General features: G+C 41.9%; 2 protein-coding genes across 2 annotated transcripts; both read left to right on the plus strand.

Moving 5' to 3' along the window:
- Positions 1–3794: 3794 nt before the first annotated feature.
- LOC307034925 (extracellular calcium-sensing receptor-like) lies at positions 3795–7300 on the plus strand (the record flags this gene model as incomplete). Its single annotated transcript, XM_079673851.1, has 6 exons — positions 3795–3952; positions 4096–4366; positions 4551–5357; positions 5528–5758; positions 6108–6231; positions 6393–7300. The coding sequence occupies 6 exons, from the start codon at positions 3795–3797 to the stop codon at positions 7298–7300; spliced, it is 2499 nt and encodes an 832-aa protein (XP_079529977.1).
- A 6383-nt stretch (positions 7301–13683) lies between these two features.
- On the plus strand, positions 13684–18291 carry LOC307034926 (extracellular calcium-sensing receptor-like; the record flags this gene model as incomplete). Its single annotated transcript, XM_079673852.1, is given in 7 exon segments — positions 13684–14601; positions 14698–14986; positions 15273–16070; positions 16157–16384; positions 16709–16832; positions 17407–17777; positions 17779–18291. Coding segments are annotated over 7 exon segments (2541 nt in total). The 5' UTR covers positions 13684–14383.
- Positions 18292–18630: the final 339 nt, after the last annotated feature.

Consider the following 18630-nt stretch of genomic DNA (forward strand, 5'->3'; position numbering starts at 1 on the left):
TCATGGCGTCAGTCATCCTGGTGGTACGACTGGGAGGCTTACACATGAGGGAATTTCAGCGCTGGGTAGCTGCCCTCAGACTGGACCCCGCGCGTCATGGCACGCGAAGAGTGATGGTCACTATGAAATGCGTAATGGCACTGCGCCACTGGCTGCACCCAACTTTTCTAGTACGGGGCGTGCCTATGGGTGTTGTCCTATCGCGGAAGGTGGTCACCACAGACACATGTCTGACGGACTGGGGGGGTATATACGAAAGTCGACCGGTGAGGGGTCTCTGGAGCAGAGACCTCCAACGGTCACACATAAATTATCTGGAGCTCACCCTAAAATGCTTTCTGCCTTTTCTCAGAGGACATCATGTCCTCGTGAGGACAGGCAACATGACCACAATATCGTATATAAACCGCCAAGGGGGTTTGCGCTCTCTCCAGTTACACATGCTGGCACGCAAACTGATCTTATGGAGCTGCGGACGTCTCCTCTCTCTGAGAGCGACGTACGTACCAGGAGTGATGAACCTCGGGGCAGATCTGCTGTCCAGATGTGCACCACTATATACAGACTGGACTCTACATCCAATAATTGTGAGTCAGCTGTGGGTGCGTTACGGCCGGGCCGCGGTGGATCTGTTTGCATCAAAAGAAAACGCTCAATGACGATTTAAACGCACCGTTAGGCGTGGACGCGCTCGCGCACGTTTGGCCCCCGGTCCTTCTGTACGCGTTCCCACCCCTGGCTCTGATACCCCCAACTCTGGCCAGAGTGAGAGAACAACGCCACACACTGATCCTAATAGCTCCACACTGGCCTGTAATGTACTGGCTGGCGGAGATATATCAGATGCTTAAGGGCAGCCGTGGCAGCTCGCGCTACGCAGGGCGCTTGGCACTATGGGCCTGGCCCGTTAGTGATATAACCTGAATACAGTGGGACTCCCTCAGAAGGTGATAAACACTATTCAGAGTGCAAGAGCTTCCTCCACCAGGTCCCTCTATGACTGTAAGTGGAGAGTGTTTGAGGAGTGGTGCCTTCAAAAGGGACACATCTCTTTTCAATGTCCTATTGGGGTGATTCTATCATTTCTACACGACCTGATTGATAAACACAGAGTTTCCTCTACGATCAAAGTGTACCTGGCTGCTATTGCTGCATGCCATGTGCGCTTTGAGGGAAAAACGGCTAGCCAACATCCCTTGGTCTGCCGTTTTATGAAAGGGGCTCGCAGGCTCCTCCCTGTTTCCAGGTCACTGGTGCCCTTATGGGACTTGGCAGTGGTTTTGGATGGGCTCACTCGACCTCCATTTGAACCCCCGGAAGAAGCTGACATGAAACACCTGTCACTGAAGACAGTGTTGTTACTGGCTCTGGCATCTACCAAGCGAGTCATTGACATTCATGCGCTCTCTGTACATCCTTCATGCACTCAGTTTGCCCCGGGGCAAACAAGAGTGTTGCTGAAGCCCATCCCTGCCTTTGTACCTAAGGTGGTTGGCTCATGTACCCCCATTGACATTGAGGCATTTCCTCCGCCATTGTGTTCCTCTGAGGAACAGCGGCCGAATTTGCTGTGCCCAGTACGTGCTTTACGCACCTATATGGACATGTCAAAAGAGTTTTGAGGCAATGACCAACTCTTTGTATCCTGGGCTAACCCTCATAATGGCAAGCCCGTTACCAGGCAACGGCTCTCCCACTGGATTGTGGAAGCGATTGCTCTGGTTTATACGAGTCAGGGTTTGCAGGCACCAACGGGCCTGCGTGCTCATTCTACTCGTGGACTGGCTACATCCTGGGCTTTGTTCAAGGGTGTTTCCATCCAGCGAGCTGGTCTTCACCGCTCACTTTTGTCCGCTTTTATAGGCTAGATGTCTCTGCTCCAAGTGTGGCCCATGCAGTGCTGGGCCCCGTGTTGAGACAGGGTTCTACCTGTTAAGTTCTGGTTGTTTTGGTGATTATCGAGATAAGCATGTCTTGCAATACGGGAGTTTCAATATCCCATAGTGAGACATCGAACGGAGTGTTATGAATGAGAACTATAGGTTACTTACGTAACCCCAGTTCTCAGAGTAACATGAAGTGAGATGTCTCACCAGACGGCCCTTCCTGCTAAGGCGAAGCGAGAAGAGGTGCTTATTTTGAATGATGCTGCGTCGTAGCGCAAGTTACTTATAGGGTGGGTGGATTCCCTGACGTAGACGTCAAGATCACCAGCCAATCAGGATTGGTGTAATGAGATTGATGCTTCTGTTTGCATATGCGTTGAGGTGCATCCCATAGTGAGACATCTCACTTCATGTTACTCTGAGAACTGGGGTTACGTAAGTAACCTATAGATTTTCTCTCATAAATGTCAGATGAGCCGCGACTTTTCTATCAAAACAAAGCTGCCAACTGGGGTGGCAGCTGGGGTGGCAAGGCATTTTTTTCTGAGGTGGCAGCTGCCACCCCGTGCCACCCCTTAAAACCGCCACTGGTCAGTATATTCCCTCAAAGCCGCGGTGCTTAAGGGGGATGGCTTTTCGGGCTGTTCCCGGGCCTTCACATAGCAGTCACTAGGTAGTATGTTCCCCTCAAAGCCGCGGTGCTTAAGGGGGATGGCTTTTCGGGCTGTTCCCGGGCCTTCACAAAGCAGGTTAACTAGGTAGTCATAGGTAGTATATTCCCTGCAAAGACACAGTGCTTAAGGGGGATGGCTTCTCGGGCTGTTCCCGGGCCTTCACATAGCAGCCACTAGGTAGTATATTCCCCTCAAAGCCGCGGTGCTTAAGGGGGATGGCTTTTCGGGCTGTTCCCTGTCCTTCACATAGCAGGTTCACTAGTTTGTTTGTCTATTTGTTTATTTGTTTAAAGGACAGTGCACATTAATTCACATTGCTGTAAATGAGCCAGTATTAGCCAGCATGCTAATTTTAACTGTTGTCCTTGGCAAGATGTTAAATGACCACAACAAGACTAGAAAATAAGAACATAATTAAATAGAGTACAGCAGACAACATAAGTACAACAATAAATAAATAAATAGCAGTACAACAATAAATAGTAACAGCAGTACAACAATAGAGAGGAACAAACAAACATGCAAACAGATGAAATATCATCATACCTGCTTGATACAGTTAAAAGTGTTCACATTTTTGATTGTTTAAAAGCCAGTTCTTATGATTGTGGTTAAATGTATGATAGGAGGTGTCATAGGTAGTATATTCCCTGCAAAGCCACAGTGCTTAAGGGGGATGGCTTCTCGGGCTGTTCCCCGGCCTTCACATAGCAGTTTCACTAGTATATTCCCCTCAAAGCCACGGTGCTTAGGTGGAATGGCCACGTGGCTGTTTCGCCCTCTACTTATCAGACTAATATCACCAGCGTCAGGTTCTCAGTTCTCGCAGTTTTGTGGGATAGGTATGTAATCTCCATGCCGTGTTGGGGGAGAGTTATCTAATCTCCACGCGTGTTGGGGGATAGTTTCATCACTCAATGTTCTTTGTAAATCTGTGGAGTGATGAGGCCCGAGCCGAGATGCCAAACTCAAACTATATGCTGCTATGATAAACATATTTTCTTTAAAAGGGTAACTGTCAATCATCTGTCAATCAGCAAGATTAGTTTCTGAAGTGCAGTGAAAAACAAAAATAATCTTTTGAGACTGTGCTCGCATTGGCTGCTGATTTTTCTCATGTGGTAAATAAAAACTATAAAGGTCAGCTTCCAGGTCAGAAGTGCTTTAGTGAAGGGGAGGGTGGTTCATGATGGGTTGGATCACTATCATCTTATTCACTCTGCTGGCAAGGACAATGTCGGAAAACCAAACATGCAATTTCATTGGGCAGAAAGGGTTTATGGAGTTTTCAAAAGAAGGTGATCTTATTATAGGTGGAGTATTTTCTATAACCAGTACTCGTAAACTGAATGATAATGGCTACCAGGCTTTGCCAAGTGAATACTGCACAGGGTAAGTGCTTAAAATATCATCTTTAAAAAATGGAATGCAATTTAGGAAAATTGCAAGTTTAACAATATGTGTGTGTCTGGTGTGTTTCAGCTTTAATTACTTCTTTATTAGTAAAGTTCCAATACTTCACATTATGTTTTCAGGTGGAATACCAGGGAATTGAAATTCGCCAGAACAGTAATCTTCACTGTTGAAGAGATAAATAGAGATACTAAGCTTCTTCCTGGAGTTAGTCTGGGTTATAGGCTGTTCAATGGCTGTGGGAGTGAAAACCTGGTACACGTAGCTGCAGAAGCTGTAAATGGAGACGACTCAAAAGGCTGCAGAAGTCACATCCAGGCTCTCTTAGGCCATTCATCTTCTGGAGTGAGTGAAGGCATAAACAGCATACTAAGCCCACTATCCATTCCACAGGTGAGTAGATACAACTGTAGTGTCCAATTTGTTGCTTTATATATATATATATATATATATATATATATATATCCGTATATATATATATATATATATATATATATATATCCATCTTTAAAATATTTGTATTCTTATTTGCTTTATTTTGCATGTTGTTGTTGTTGTTGTTGTTTTTGCTTTGAAGGTCAGCCATCTTTCAACCTGTGCTTGTTTGAGTGACAGAAGACGGTACCCCTCGTTCTTCAGAACTGTGCCAAGTGACCACTTCCAAATCATCGGTATTGTGCAGCTCATGAAATATTTCGACTGGCGTTGGTTTGGGATTATTTACGCTAACTCTTTGTATTCAGAACAAGGAACCGCTCAACTCATTAAGGAAGCAACAAAAGAGGGCATATGTGTTGAATACACATTACCTTACTCATGGAGATTAAATGAAAGGCAGATGTCTCCTTTTGTAAAGACAATAAGGGAATCCTCGTCAAATGTGGTCCTGTTGTTTATGTCCTTGTCTCTTACCAAATCGTTACTGTCAAAAATGGATGGACATAACATAACTGGAAAGCAGTGGCTAGGTGGTGAAGCTTGGATCACACAAGTAGACCTAGCTTCTGTCAAGAGAAATAACATTTTGCAGGGGGCAATGGGCTTTGCCCTGCCTCAGTCCTCTATACCAGGTCTTGCTGAGTTCTTGCTCAACTTTAAACCTGCGGATGAACCAGAGAGTGCTATAGTTAAAAAAATGTGGGAGATGTTTTTTGACTGCACCTTCTCATCATCAAATATCTCTACTATGTGCACTGGCACAGAGGATCTCAGGACTGTCTCCAATGACTACACAGACGTGACACAATTCAGGGCTGAGAATAACGTGTACAAAGCTGTGTACTTGGTGGCATATGCCCTTCATGCACTATTGCAATGTGAAAATGGCTCAAATCCCACCACAGGAAAGCCCTGTGTAAACAAGAATGAAGTTGAGCCTAAGCTTGTAAGTTTGGTTTTTATTTTAATATAACTTATTTGTTTATTATTGAGTGATTCTTGGTGTTTGCGTTAAATGCAACAAATATATAAATATCATATTATACATTTAAGGTATTAGTGTACCATTTGAATGTTAAGTCTATGATTGCTAAATTGATCATTGTTCCTCTATAGGTGTTGGAACACATTAAGTACGTGAACTTCACAACAGAGAATGGAGCGAAGGTTTTCTTTGATGAAAATGGAGACTCAGTTGCTCAGTATGAATTAGTTAACTGGCAGATGAAAGAAGACAGCTCTGTGGATATTGTAAATATCGGTCAATATGATACCGCTTTTCCAGAGGGGGAAAAGTTCAAACTAAAAAAGAACACCGAAATTGTTTGGGGAGGAAACAAGAATAAGGTAAAGTCAACAAAGTGTCAGTCCCCATACTGTATATGCAAACTGTGAGATGGTTAGAAAGTCTTTACTTGATAGAAAACTAATTGATATGTCAGATTTGTTTGATGATTAAAAACATATACCATTGTATTGCAGACATTACATATGTCGTAACCCACACAAGATAACAGACAAAAGTTATTATAATCATAAAAGTTAAAATTGAAATGTAATGTACAAAGTACTTTAAAAAAGCTAATTTAATTGTGTTCCTTATACTTTATAAGAACTTAATGAACTATATGTCCATGATATACAAAAACATTTTCTTTCATTTGTGGGTTTTACATGCCGGATTTTACTTTTTCAGGTCGTAAGGTCTGTCTGCAGAGAACCATGCCCACCAGGGACTCGTAAGGCCATGAATAAGTTGAAGCCTGTGTGTTGCTTTGACTGTTTTGAGTGCCCTGAGGGAACAATAAGTAATGAGACAAGTGAGTATATAACTGAAAATGGAATATTGTCATGTGTTTTGTAGTGGGATATATGAAAGAGCAACAATACATTTATATTTTTTTATATAATATAATATTTGTACATTTTATTGTTTGATTATTTATTATTTTAGTGTAATGATTGTATTTCTCTTTCATAGATTCCCCTGATTGTTTGATCTGTCCACCTGAGTTTTGGCCAAATGAAAATAAAGACAAGTGTCTTCCGAAATTGACTGAATACCTGTCTTACAAAGAAATCATGGGAGCACTTTTAACTGGATGTGGCTGTGTTGGCGTTTTTCTATCTATTCTGACATCAGTCATTTTTTTGACTCACAAAGAGACTCCTATTGTGAGGGCCAACAACTCTGAGTTGAGCTTCCTGCTGCTCTTCTCCTTGACTCTATGTTTCCTGTGTTCTCTGACCTTCATCGGCCAGCCCTCAGAGTGGTCCTGCATGCTGCGACACACAGCATTCGGCATCACTTTTGTCCTCTCTATCTCTTGTGTTATGGGGAAAACAATAGTGGTTCTAATGGCCTTCAGGGCTACACTTCCAGGCAGTAATATGATGAAGTGGTTTGGGCCTGCCCAGCAGAGACTCAGTGTTCTGAGTTTTACTCTAATACAGGTTATCATTTGCATACTTTGGCTGACAATCAATCCTCCGTTTCCCTTTAAAAATATGAACCACTATAAGGATAAGATTATTCTTGAGTGTGCCCTGGGATCACCTGTAGGGTTCTGGGCTGTGTTAGGATACATAGGGCTCTTAGCTGTGTTGTGTTTTCTACTTGCTTTCTTGGCTAGAAAGCTGCCTGATAATTTTAATGAAGCTAAATTTATCACATTCAGCATGTTGATATTCTGTGCGGTCTGGATCACCTTTATCCCAGCTTATGTCAGCTCTCCTGGGAAGTTCGCTGTGGCTGTGGAGATATTTGCTATTCTAGCCTCCAGTTATGGGCTACTATTCTGTATATTTGTACCCAAATGTTTTATTATTGTACTCAAACCTGAACTGAACACAAAAAAACATCTGATGGGGAAAACTGAATCCAATTAAATACAAATAAAATAAGTATTTGATTTGATTTGTGGTTTGGCTTGAATTTGGCAGTGACACTATTCGTTACAAACATGACTGCTAAAACAAAACATTATATTTTAGATGATTCCATGTAGTGAATCCTACCTATCTGGTGCTACAGTACTGACATTAAAGACATTTAGAATAATTTGTATTTCATATTAATAAATCAGTTAAAAGTTTAAAGCATCCATGACTTTCTGTGTTTTCATTTCAACTTTATTTATATTTCACAAAAACATGTAAAAATGTGTTTTATAACCTCTCCTGCACTGTTTGTTTTTTAGTAGCCCCAAATATATTAAAGCTATTAAAATAAAACATCTTAACCTCACTTTATTCAGGGACATTACTCTGAAGACCATTTTCTTTCCAGTGGCGGCCGGCCCATAGGGGTGCTAAGGGCGCCGCCCACCTCTTCCCACATTCTACATTGTCATAAAAACATACTTACATTTGTATACATTTTTTTTAACTTTTTTTTTTATTAACAAGGTACATATTATATAGTTGGTTTCAGTCAAATGTATTATCTATGATAACATATATAATTATGTTATTACCTATTATTATAGGTGAGGACCCCTCTGCAAGGTGAGGCCCCCTCCGCAAGTTGAGGCCCCCTCCGCAAGGTGAGGCCCCACGCAGTCTGCATGATCGGCCTGTAGGGATGGGCGGCCCTGCATGCGTAGTCCGCACCCCTTCAATGTAACAGATACGAGCTGCTCTACAATTTCCACATCAGTCCGTGACGTCACCCGGACCAGAAATGCTTTTTCCCATTGATTAACATTGGGAAAGGGTCTGTAAATCAGCGGATCATTTTTTTTTAAACTACCCAGTATTAACTATGTTATAGCCCTTATTAGAATCATTAGGTCCTTGAAGTTGTAAAATGCACTAAAAGCCGAATCTAGATTTATTTTCCTCTCTCCATTCATTACGCCCCGTCCACACAGCAGCTTTGAAAAAATCTTGAAAATCTTGGAGGTGGGTGTGTCTGAAAGCTTGGGGATTTTTTGCGAGCAACGCGACCAACAACCGATCACATGAATCTCCCGCGCCGACATACAAAGCAATAGCAATGTTAAAACTAAGTAAACTGGATATAAACTCCCCAAACAGGCAAAAACCTACCAGTTTCACCCACTGTCTCTGCCACCTCCCTCCATGCCTGGTTCCTCCGGTTTGTATCCCGGTAAATAGTACTGGTCGTAAAGAACCGGGTGATTTGCTACCATAATTTCTCGTTTGGAATATGAGGAAATGAACTGCGGTATGTCTCTCCCAGCTTACACATGGTTTGATTGGCTAGCGCTTGTACTGGCAGATTTGCATAGATGGGATTTGATTGGCTGACGCTTCCAGCTCAGCTTCAAAAGTTGAACATTGCTCAACTTTTGAATCCTGAAAATCCTGGAAATCTTCGCTTTGCTTCCCCACAATGCAGCTCGGCGAAAAGCGAGGCAAAGTGACGCCCCCCCCATTCAAAGTCAATGGGCAGAGAAGCGTTGGAAGATTTTTTTAAAGCTGATGTGTGGACGAGGCGTTATAGTGAGCCGAGAGCGGGAGCTTGGGGGCAGGGCTTAAGGGGAAACTCAATTGCGCATATTCTATGCTCTCGACAGCAAGGCATGATGGGTAATCTGTGACGTTTTGCTCAGTGGCGGCGCTAGGGGGTGGCTACTTGGGCTCAAGCCCCGGATGTTTTCTGAAAAGCCCCGGATGTTTCACTTAAAAATAATAAAAATAATAATATACATATATATTTTTTAAAACGTCTCAGGAGTAATGTGCAGTACCGGAGTCTACCAGAGAGGCAGCCGCTGCGGGACAGTAGCCTGCGTACTGCGTAGCCTTCCCTGCCCTGAAGAAGAAGTGATCCTTCCTAGTGCCCAGCGCCATATGGCTCTGCTAGTGCCTGACGAGTTTTAAGCTAATAGCCTATAAAGTTATGGATATTAGAAAGTTATTTTCATTGAAAAAGGCGTCACAAGCTGCAGCAGCAGCAGTATCAGCAGCTGACAACAATGTCATTACCAGCAGTGAAGAAATGGATGATGTTTCAGGTTTATGAATCTAATGGTGATATCTGCACTCTGGCGAGTAAGAAGTGAAAAAGAGGGATGTAACGTTAATGTTATAGCTAGTAAACATGGAGTAACCACACTAATTATACCCTAATATGTTAGTATGTATACAGAACATGACTACAAATTATCCTAAATGTAACGTTAACCCTTCATACTGTACCTCAGTCTACCTTTAAGACACTAAAGTAACGTATTCCAATTTTGATATTGTTTTGGAATTATACCGGCTCTCGTTTCAGTACACTTAACAACGGAACCATAGCAACGGAACTGACAGGCAACGGAACTGACAGGCAACCCTCTGAATCAGACTCCGATTGGCTGTGACTGCATCCACTCAGAGTGTCCGAATCAGAAACGTGACTCTTACACTCTTTACGTCACAAACAAAGATGGTGGATGAGAATAGATCTATAAAACGATAAGCAATGCGCCAGAATCAAGGTGAGACTATCCGCATCCTTTAAAACTCTACGCACATTAGTTTCACCAAAATAAGTAAACAACTGTATTTAAGTGATTTAAGGCATTAGTTTGCTTCATTAAAGGATGTTGATGAATAAGTGTTCTCCAGTGCCTTTTGTCCGCTTTAAGGTATTATTAAGGTAGGGTTATTGTTGCTCTCAAAGTGCAACAGATTGATGCTTTTAACTTCAATATTTAAAAAAAAATCTTCCCGGGGGAACATGCCCCCGGACCCCCTTAAAGCAAGCAACACACCCCTAAAAGATGTTCGGTCCACCCCCCTGTTGTAAAAAAAATAGCACTTTACCCGTGCACCCCCCAACAACTCCCAGGCTAAGTCCCGGATCTCCTACATTCCTAAATCCGACACTGGTTTTGCTCTAGAAAATATCAGTCAATTTTGTCCTCATGCGCCAATGAGCAGCTCTCATAGGAATAAACGAGGCCCCGCCTCCGACGCTGTATCCAGTTCTTATAGAGTGGTGCAGGGATGACGTATTTACCCGGAAGTAAGCTGCGCATAGGTTCCCTCGACAAAAAAGCAATGGGATTTCTCCATAGGATTTTGGAAAATAGCTCGAAATAAGGTCTGTTTGATAAATGCATCATAAATCTATAAATGAACCAAGCCGAGCAGGATCGCACGACTTCAACGTCACGCCAACTTAAGATCGATATTCAAAAATACAGATTCAAAATTGTACAAGTTGAAGCGTTTGTTTTAACAGTTTGCAAGAGCGCAGGTACTTGCATTCAAGCAGAACAGGGGCAAACAAACTTAGCGGCAGTGTTTACTTGTTCGGCGTAATGACGTACAACGTCCTCGACAACTTCTGCAGTCCTATTCAGCCACTTGTTAACAACCATCGTTTTTGAGAAACTTAAACTCTTCAAAAATCACCAGTCGGGTCCCTGCTGATGTATTTAATGTTGTAGAACAAAACGTGATCCGTCTCTTAAATTTGTGTCAACCACAGACCTTATTTCGAGCTATTTTCCAGAATCCTACGGAGAAATCCCATTGACTCTGGAGGTTCATCCCAATGTCCCTCGACTCCTCTCTCTTCTCTCCTTGGTGACTTAACCCGGAACCGATCGGGACATGCCATGTTGAAGGACGTCCCAATCGCTTAAATCCACACAGAGGAGTCGAGGAGCGAGGAGGGAGGAGGCTTGCAGAGGAGACGAGAGTGAGGATACATGAGTGCAGACTACGCAGAAGTGTTTTCACTACTCGCACATCAAAGCGCCACCATGTTGGGTCACACAAGGCCCCCATCGTTATCACCACCGACGCGTCTGACTATGCTGTTGCTGTAGACACACCAGTGAATAAATGTGTAGGAAAATTACAAATACACTAGATTTTCAAAAAAATACAGAAATATACACTACAGTGACATCTGGCATTGTTTTAGTAAGACATTTTTACTTCCGCATAAAAAAGCCTCCATACGTGACCTCCCGCATGTGACGTGACATGGGGGAGAGCGGCTGGTCTAACGTATGAATAAACATGGATCACAATGCTAGTTTTGACACAGAAGAGGTTGAAAATATATATTCGAATGCATATGATTATAATTATGAGCCTGCTAGGCGTCCAAGAGACCAGGAGCAGCCAAGGATTAGAAGAAATAACGGCCATCGGTGAGAAATGGAGCTTTGGTGTGAGGAGAACCAGTGGAGAACCGGGCCGCTGTCTTGGTGAGTGACCGGCGTTAGCTACAGATAGACAGTCAGTCAAATCACAACATTGTAAAGTTAGCTATCATATATCAGGCTATAACTAAAGTGGTATTGATAATATAGTAGCGTTACTGGCAGGACTGTTGATACTGATCCATAACAGAAACAACAGCGCAAGTATCAGCCGTATCCTGCGCTACCTAATGCAACTCCACACTACGTCTTACGGTGCGGTGTACCGGAGGGGAGAGAGAGAGAGAGGAGCGAAGGGGGGAGAGAGATGTAATACGGTTTCAGCTGTTGAGAGTATGTGCTGCAGGGAGGTGGATGCACCTCGCACAACGCACCCAGGAACGAACGCTAGCTCCGGTCCTTTTCCTGTAAGGGAAACTGTGGACTCGATGTCCTGACAGGCTGGAGTTTGTGCAACCTGCACAAAAACAAGCTCACCATGATTAAAAATTGTGAAATGCAATGTAAAATTACCGAAAAAATACCAGCTCACTAAATCACAACCGCTCAAACCATCTACAAACTACTACCGCGGATTGGGCAGAGAAGGAGTCAGAGAAAGTTGCTCCCCCATGTTTTTAGTAGCAAAGCTCAAAATTGCTCCTTTCCCTCTGAATTCCTGCCCTTGTAAAACATATGAAATCCTGCATTAACTTTTTGAATTGTAATTTTCAGGCAAGGTTAAGCATAAATGAAGTTAAAAAAAAACCCTGCAAGTTGCTCTTTAACCCCCAGGGAGGGCAAGTACAGTGCGTTCAACAGTGACCTCAGGATTGGATTTTCGTCATTTTAGGGGCAAGGCCATTTGGCCTTTGGTGTCACACATTTTTTCAGGGCGCAAAGGCCACATGCCAGGGCACAAAAACCATTGAGGGTAACATTTGGATCTGGAGCTTACAAATAAATAACTTCACTTTCTGATAAGAAAAACACACGAATGACATGGAAAATAAATCACTTTTTTAATATCAATAATGTCAAACATTATATCATCATATGGGCCTCCTATAGTATTACTGCATATAAAATGAAATACTCTACTTTGAATAATTAGTGTTTGGTATGTTTTCCATCTACTACTTCTCCCATTCACAAATCCAAAAGCAAATCAAATAATATAAAATGCTATTAATATGTAACAAATATATTCAATTTCAGAGCAGAAGGGTCAAACTCTGCACACATCATTCAGCAGTGTACTTTGAGATGCAAAAGTGTGTGTGTGTGTGTGTGTGTGTGTGTGTGTGTGTGTGTGTGTGCGTGCGCACGTGCGCGCGTGCGTGCGTGCGTGTGTGTGTGTGTGTGTGTATCTTTAATCAACTCCTCACAGCTCGTCACATCTGTTCAGAAACTAGAAAAAAAATTAAACATGTACAAACCACAGACTGTCTCTGTCATGGTGAATACAGTCGCTGGTTTAATTCTGTCTTTAGGACGTTGTTGTGAGTTTGGACGGAGCAGATACAGGTTAGTTTAGCCCAGTGTTTCTCAAACTTTTTCTGTCAGGCCCCCCCTTTGGAGAACATTTTTTATTGGGCCCCCCCAACACAAATAGTCAAGCTCAGATATTTATTTTGGGGTGCTGTGGGGTAACTTGACGTTCATAGAGGGTGCTCAAACATTTAGGGTTTCCCATTAATGTACCGGTCGCTACAGTGGAATTTTATACTGCAACACTCCCCACGCATATGTGGGGACGCACAGTGTGACAGTTACAATGAAGGCTCGAGGAATATAGGTGTAAGCAGGGGTAAAGTGCTATTTTTATAGGTGGTGTGTGGACCTCACATAGGGGGGTCCGGGGGCAAGCTCCCCCGGGAAGATTTATTTTTAAATATTGAAGTTAAAAGCATTAATCTGGTGCACTTAGAGAGCAACATGAAGAGATCTATAGATACATCTCTCAACACCCATATGAAACAGAACTGTAAACAGATTTACTTTTTCTTTATGGATATTTTACAAATCAGAAGTCATCCTTTTAAACTTTATTCTTTTTTTACTGTCATATAGTATTTCATACCTGTTTTTCATTTATTCTCTTATTTTTTTATAACAATAATGATCCTATAAACCACAGCAACCCAGCTTTCCGGGTGTCCCCCAGACTATGGTCGGCGGATTTTGTTTACATTCGTCACGACGCCCACCGCGGCCACCTACGGCCCCCTTACGACTACTGCTCATGTGTTTCCAAGTCGTTGGAGTTGAACTCCCGTCTCTCGGCACTACAATACAAACATGATACATATTAGCATGTTGACTAATGTTATTGTTTTTTAACTATATAATTATTTTCTCATACATTTGTAATTGTATTATAAAATCAATGCACTACCGCATGTTTTGGTTTTCATATTTGTGTGAATACACAAGTTGTATTATGGATTTTACATTTTGTTTTCTATTTTCCCCTTTTCATTATTTGACAAATAACACATTTTCAGCCATGAAAAACGTATTTACTTCAAAGTTTGCTTCAATTTTTAAAGGGGTATGAGTAACCGCATCATATGATTTGATATAACGGTCAGCGTAAAACTTTGCAAAGCATGAAAAGCAGAGCGCTCTGACATCATTAAACAGTGATTCGATAAGAGGACCTCAATCATCATCTTCATCATCATCATCGTCATCATCATCATCATCATCATCATCATCATCATCATCATCATCATCATCATCATCATCGACTATATCTCCTACAGAAGCCCTGAAGGAGATATAGTCTGTAATAATAACAGTAACTATAACAAAGGTGTGTGCGTGTGTATATGTGTGTGCCAGATTATTCCAGTTGATGTTGGACCATTTATGTGCTATGTTACTGTTTGTGATTTTTGTGGGAGCCTTTGGAGCAGAGAACACTGAATACTGTGAGATGCTGGGAGACCCAGTGTTTCCTCTGTTATCTAAGGATGGGGATATAACAATTGGAGGAGCTTTCTCCATCTATAGCCAAATATCGAAGCCTTCTCTCTCCTTTACAGATGTTCCAGAAGCTCTCACATGCTCCAGGTATTGTTTCATTTATTGTCTCTGTTGGTTTCATAACAGAAGAAATAGTCATATTAGTAAGAAAACTGTTATTGAAACTATTTTTTTTCTTTTCAGAATACAGTTAAGAGAATTTCGTTTTGTCCAAACAATGATTTTTGCCATCCAGGAGATCAACAATAGCACCTCATTGCTGCCTAATATCTCGATTGGTTATAAGGTATTTGACAGCTGTGGTTCAACACTGACTTCAACGCAAGCAGTGATGGGTCTATTGAATGGACAGGAAAGCACTTTGGGTAAAACCTGCTCAAGCCAGTCATCTGTTCATGTCATCATCGGAGCCTCTGAATCCTCCTCAACAATTGTGATGCTACAAAGTTCAGGGATTTTCCAAATACCAATGGTAAATATTTGTAATATTTCATGTTTGGATTGATTTCCAAATTGTTTTTGCAAAAGGCTTACCATTTTGTAGATCTGGCATATAACAACCATCAACAAAGACTTAATACTGGTATTATTGTGGTTTGTTTCAGGGCTATGTTTAGGTTGGGATTAAAGGGTTTGCACATATACAGATTGAGGAAAAAGACAGACATTGATTAAAACATTATTTTACATACATTTTCCACTTAACACTTATCTGATATCAAAATAAATGTATTTAGTTTCCCTTCTTTTTTTGTTAGATCAGCCACTTTGCCACATGCGCTTGTTTGAGTAACAGAAAGGAGTACCCCTCTTTCTTCAGAACCATCCCCAGTGACTATTATCAGAGCAGAGCCGTGGCCAAACTGGTAAACCACTTTGGCTGGAAGTGGGTTGGGGCAGTTAGAAGTGACAATGATTATGGTAACAATGGCATGGCAGCATTTATCACAGCTGCACACCAGGAGGGGGTCTGCATTGAATACTCAGAAGCCATATCAAGGACTGACACCAGTGGGCACATTGCAAAGGTGGTCAGAGGGATAAAAAGTGGCACTGCCAGAGTGTTAGTTGCCTTCGTAGCCCAGGGTGAAATGGACATTCTTCTTGAGGAAGCCCTGAAGCAGAACCTCACTGGGCTGCAGTGGGTGGGCAGTGAGTCCTGGATTACAGCAGGTCATCTGGCAAGTAAGAGGCACTCAGGAATCCTGACAGGGACTCTGGGCTTCACCATCAGAAAAACAAAGATCACAGGCCTCAAAGAGTTTCTTTTGCAAGTAAATCCAGGTCAAGACCCTCATAATAATCTGCTTAGAGAGTTCTGGGAAGCCACATTTGGTTGCAGTTTTCAGTCCGGTCTCCATGGTCAGACCCTGTGCTCAGGCTCTGAGATACTAGAGGACATCAACAATCCTTTTACAGATGTGTCAGAGCTAAGGATATCCGGCAATGTGTATAAGGCTGTGTATGCTGTGGCTCATGCCATGCATAATATGTTAAAATGTGGTGATGCCATGAATCCTCAGTGTATCTGGAAAGATGACTTTGAGCCAAAACAGGTAACAGGTTAATACATTCAATAAATTATTTGAATACAAAATAAATAATAATCTTACAATATTTCACCACTGTTCTCATTTGGTAGGTTGTGAAACACCTCCAAAGTGTGAATTTCACCCTTCAGTCAGGAGAAAGTGTGTATTTTGATAGAAATGGAGACCCTGCAGCGATCTATGAGCTGGTGAACTGGCAGAGAAATCCAGCAGGAGATACTGTGTTTGTGGCTGTAGGGAGCTACGATGCATCACTACCAAATGAAAAGCAGTTTATAATGAATGGAATAAACACAACATGGGCTGCTGGATCCCTAACGGTAAAAAGAGTTTAGTATAACTCATTGTGGAGGTCATTTTTCAAATACATAACTGTTCCCTGAGACCTTTCCATAATGAATGACCAAATAAAAAAGGTATATTCTCCAATGTAAAGGTTGTCAAAATGTTCACATATATACTAATATACTGTACCTTCACTCTATATATTTCAGACTGTGATTGGCACCTTAACATTTTAGATTTACATGAAAGATCAATGAAAAAATATATAATTTTTAGAAACACTAAGAAAGAAAATAACATTCATAAATTAAGGGGCAACTAACTGTGAGTAACTGATGAGTTGAGTGGTGTTTTTACAGAGGCCTGTGTCCGTCTGCAGTGAGAGTTGTCCACCAGGTTTCCGGCAGGCTGTGATTAAAGGGAAACCCATCTGCTGTTTCTCCTGCATTGCCTGTGCTGCGGGAGAGATCACCAAATCCAACAGTGAGTAGAATCTATACTGTAACTCATTATATATTGATATATGTAGAAAGTCTAAGAATTCCAGTGTCAATCCGATAAGTCTCTTAACATTACAAGGCCATTATTTATTTCATACAGCATGAAATTAAAGGTGGGGAAGGTAAGTTTGAGAAACCGGCTCGAGATACACTTTTATTTATATTCCATGTAATGCTCTTAACATCCCGATAGCAATGAATATCTTAAGTGATTTGACAAAAAATCCATACAAAAATGTCATCTGTGGAAGCCATAGTACTGTAAAAAGCACGCCCAATCATTTTAGCCGGCCCGGATAAAATAACTGGATGGCCTACCTGCCTGTCAGTCTTCCATCTGTTCACAAAATTATCTCATGCCCTCATTGGTCATGTGCGCGTTCGTGTGTGTTGGAGGAGGTGCTCTGTAAGGAAGTGCTAGATTTTTTCTGTCTGTGTATTTTCAAGTTCTAGCGCACTCGAGCCGGTTTCTCCAAAATTACCTACCCCACCTTTAAGTCTCATAACTTGCAGCTTACAGCACAAACACATTTCAGTGTTACATGTTTTCTATTCAGATTCTGCCGAGTGTTCGCCATGCCCACTGGAGTACTGGTCAAATGAAGATCACAGCCAGTGTGTTCCAAAGGTGATCGAGTTCCTATCTTATGGCGAAACCATGGGCGCCCTGCTCACTGCTCTCTCGTTGTTTGGAGCGATTTTAACACTGGTGGTGTTGTGTGTCTTCTTCCGGTTTCGTCACACACCTCTTGTCAAAGCCAGTAACTCTGAGCTGAGCTTTCTGCTGCTCTTCTCCTTGACTCTATGTTTCCTGTGTTCCCTGACGTTCATAGGTCAGCCCACAGTGGTGTCCTGCATGCTGCGACACACAGCATTCGGCATCAGCTTTGCCTTGTGCATGTCTTGTATCTTGGCTAAAACTATAGCAGTGGAAGGCTACAAGTCCGACTAACACACTTCCTCAGTGTTCTGCTGTGCTTCAGAGAACAAATGTTCTCAGCTGTACTTTACTGCAGGTGTTGGTCTGTGTGCTGTGGTTAACTCTTGCCCCACCATTCCCCTACACAAATACAGCTCATACCACTGAAAGGGTTATTCTAGAGTGTAATGTAGGTTCACCTATAGGGTTCTGGGCTGTGTTGGGGTATATAGGACTCCTGGCTGTGATGTGCTTCATCCTTGCTTTTCTGGCTCGAAAGCTGCCTGATCATTTTAATGAAGCTAAGTTCATCACTTTCAGCATGTTAATATTCTTTGCAGTATGGGTCACTTTTATTCCTGCGTATGTTAGCTCTCCTGGGAAGTTCACTGTGGCTGTGGAGATATTTGCCATTTTGGCCTCTAGCTTTGGATTGCTCTTCTGTATATTTGCTCCAAAATGTTATATTTTACTGATAAGACCAGAGAGAAATACTAAAAAAGAAATGATGAGAAAAAACTAATCAAAATGACCTTAAATTAGTGTGCATGAAAGTGAAACCTAAACGTCTGAGATGCTATTTTTTTTCCCCCACAATACTTTTTCCTCAAAAACAAGAACAAAAACAAGACGCATTAAAACAAACATGCTTATATTTGGATAAATGTCTTAATATATACAGTATATATATATATATATATATATATATATATATATCAATATTGAATTTAGACCCCATCTCTTCAAAGGACATCATGACATTTGAATATGCCAAATAAAGGTCTTGGATCATTTTTAGTCCTTCAAGTGACTCAAATCATTTGAAAGTTGCATCTGCTCTTCCTGGCACAAAACAATTAAT

Source organism: Notothenia rossii (genome assembly GCF_949606895.1).
Source record: "Notothenia rossii genome assembly, chromosome: 4".
In the NCBI taxonomy this organism is placed as follows: domain Eukaryota; kingdom Metazoa; phylum Chordata; class Actinopteri; order Perciformes; family Nototheniidae; genus Notothenia; species Notothenia rossii.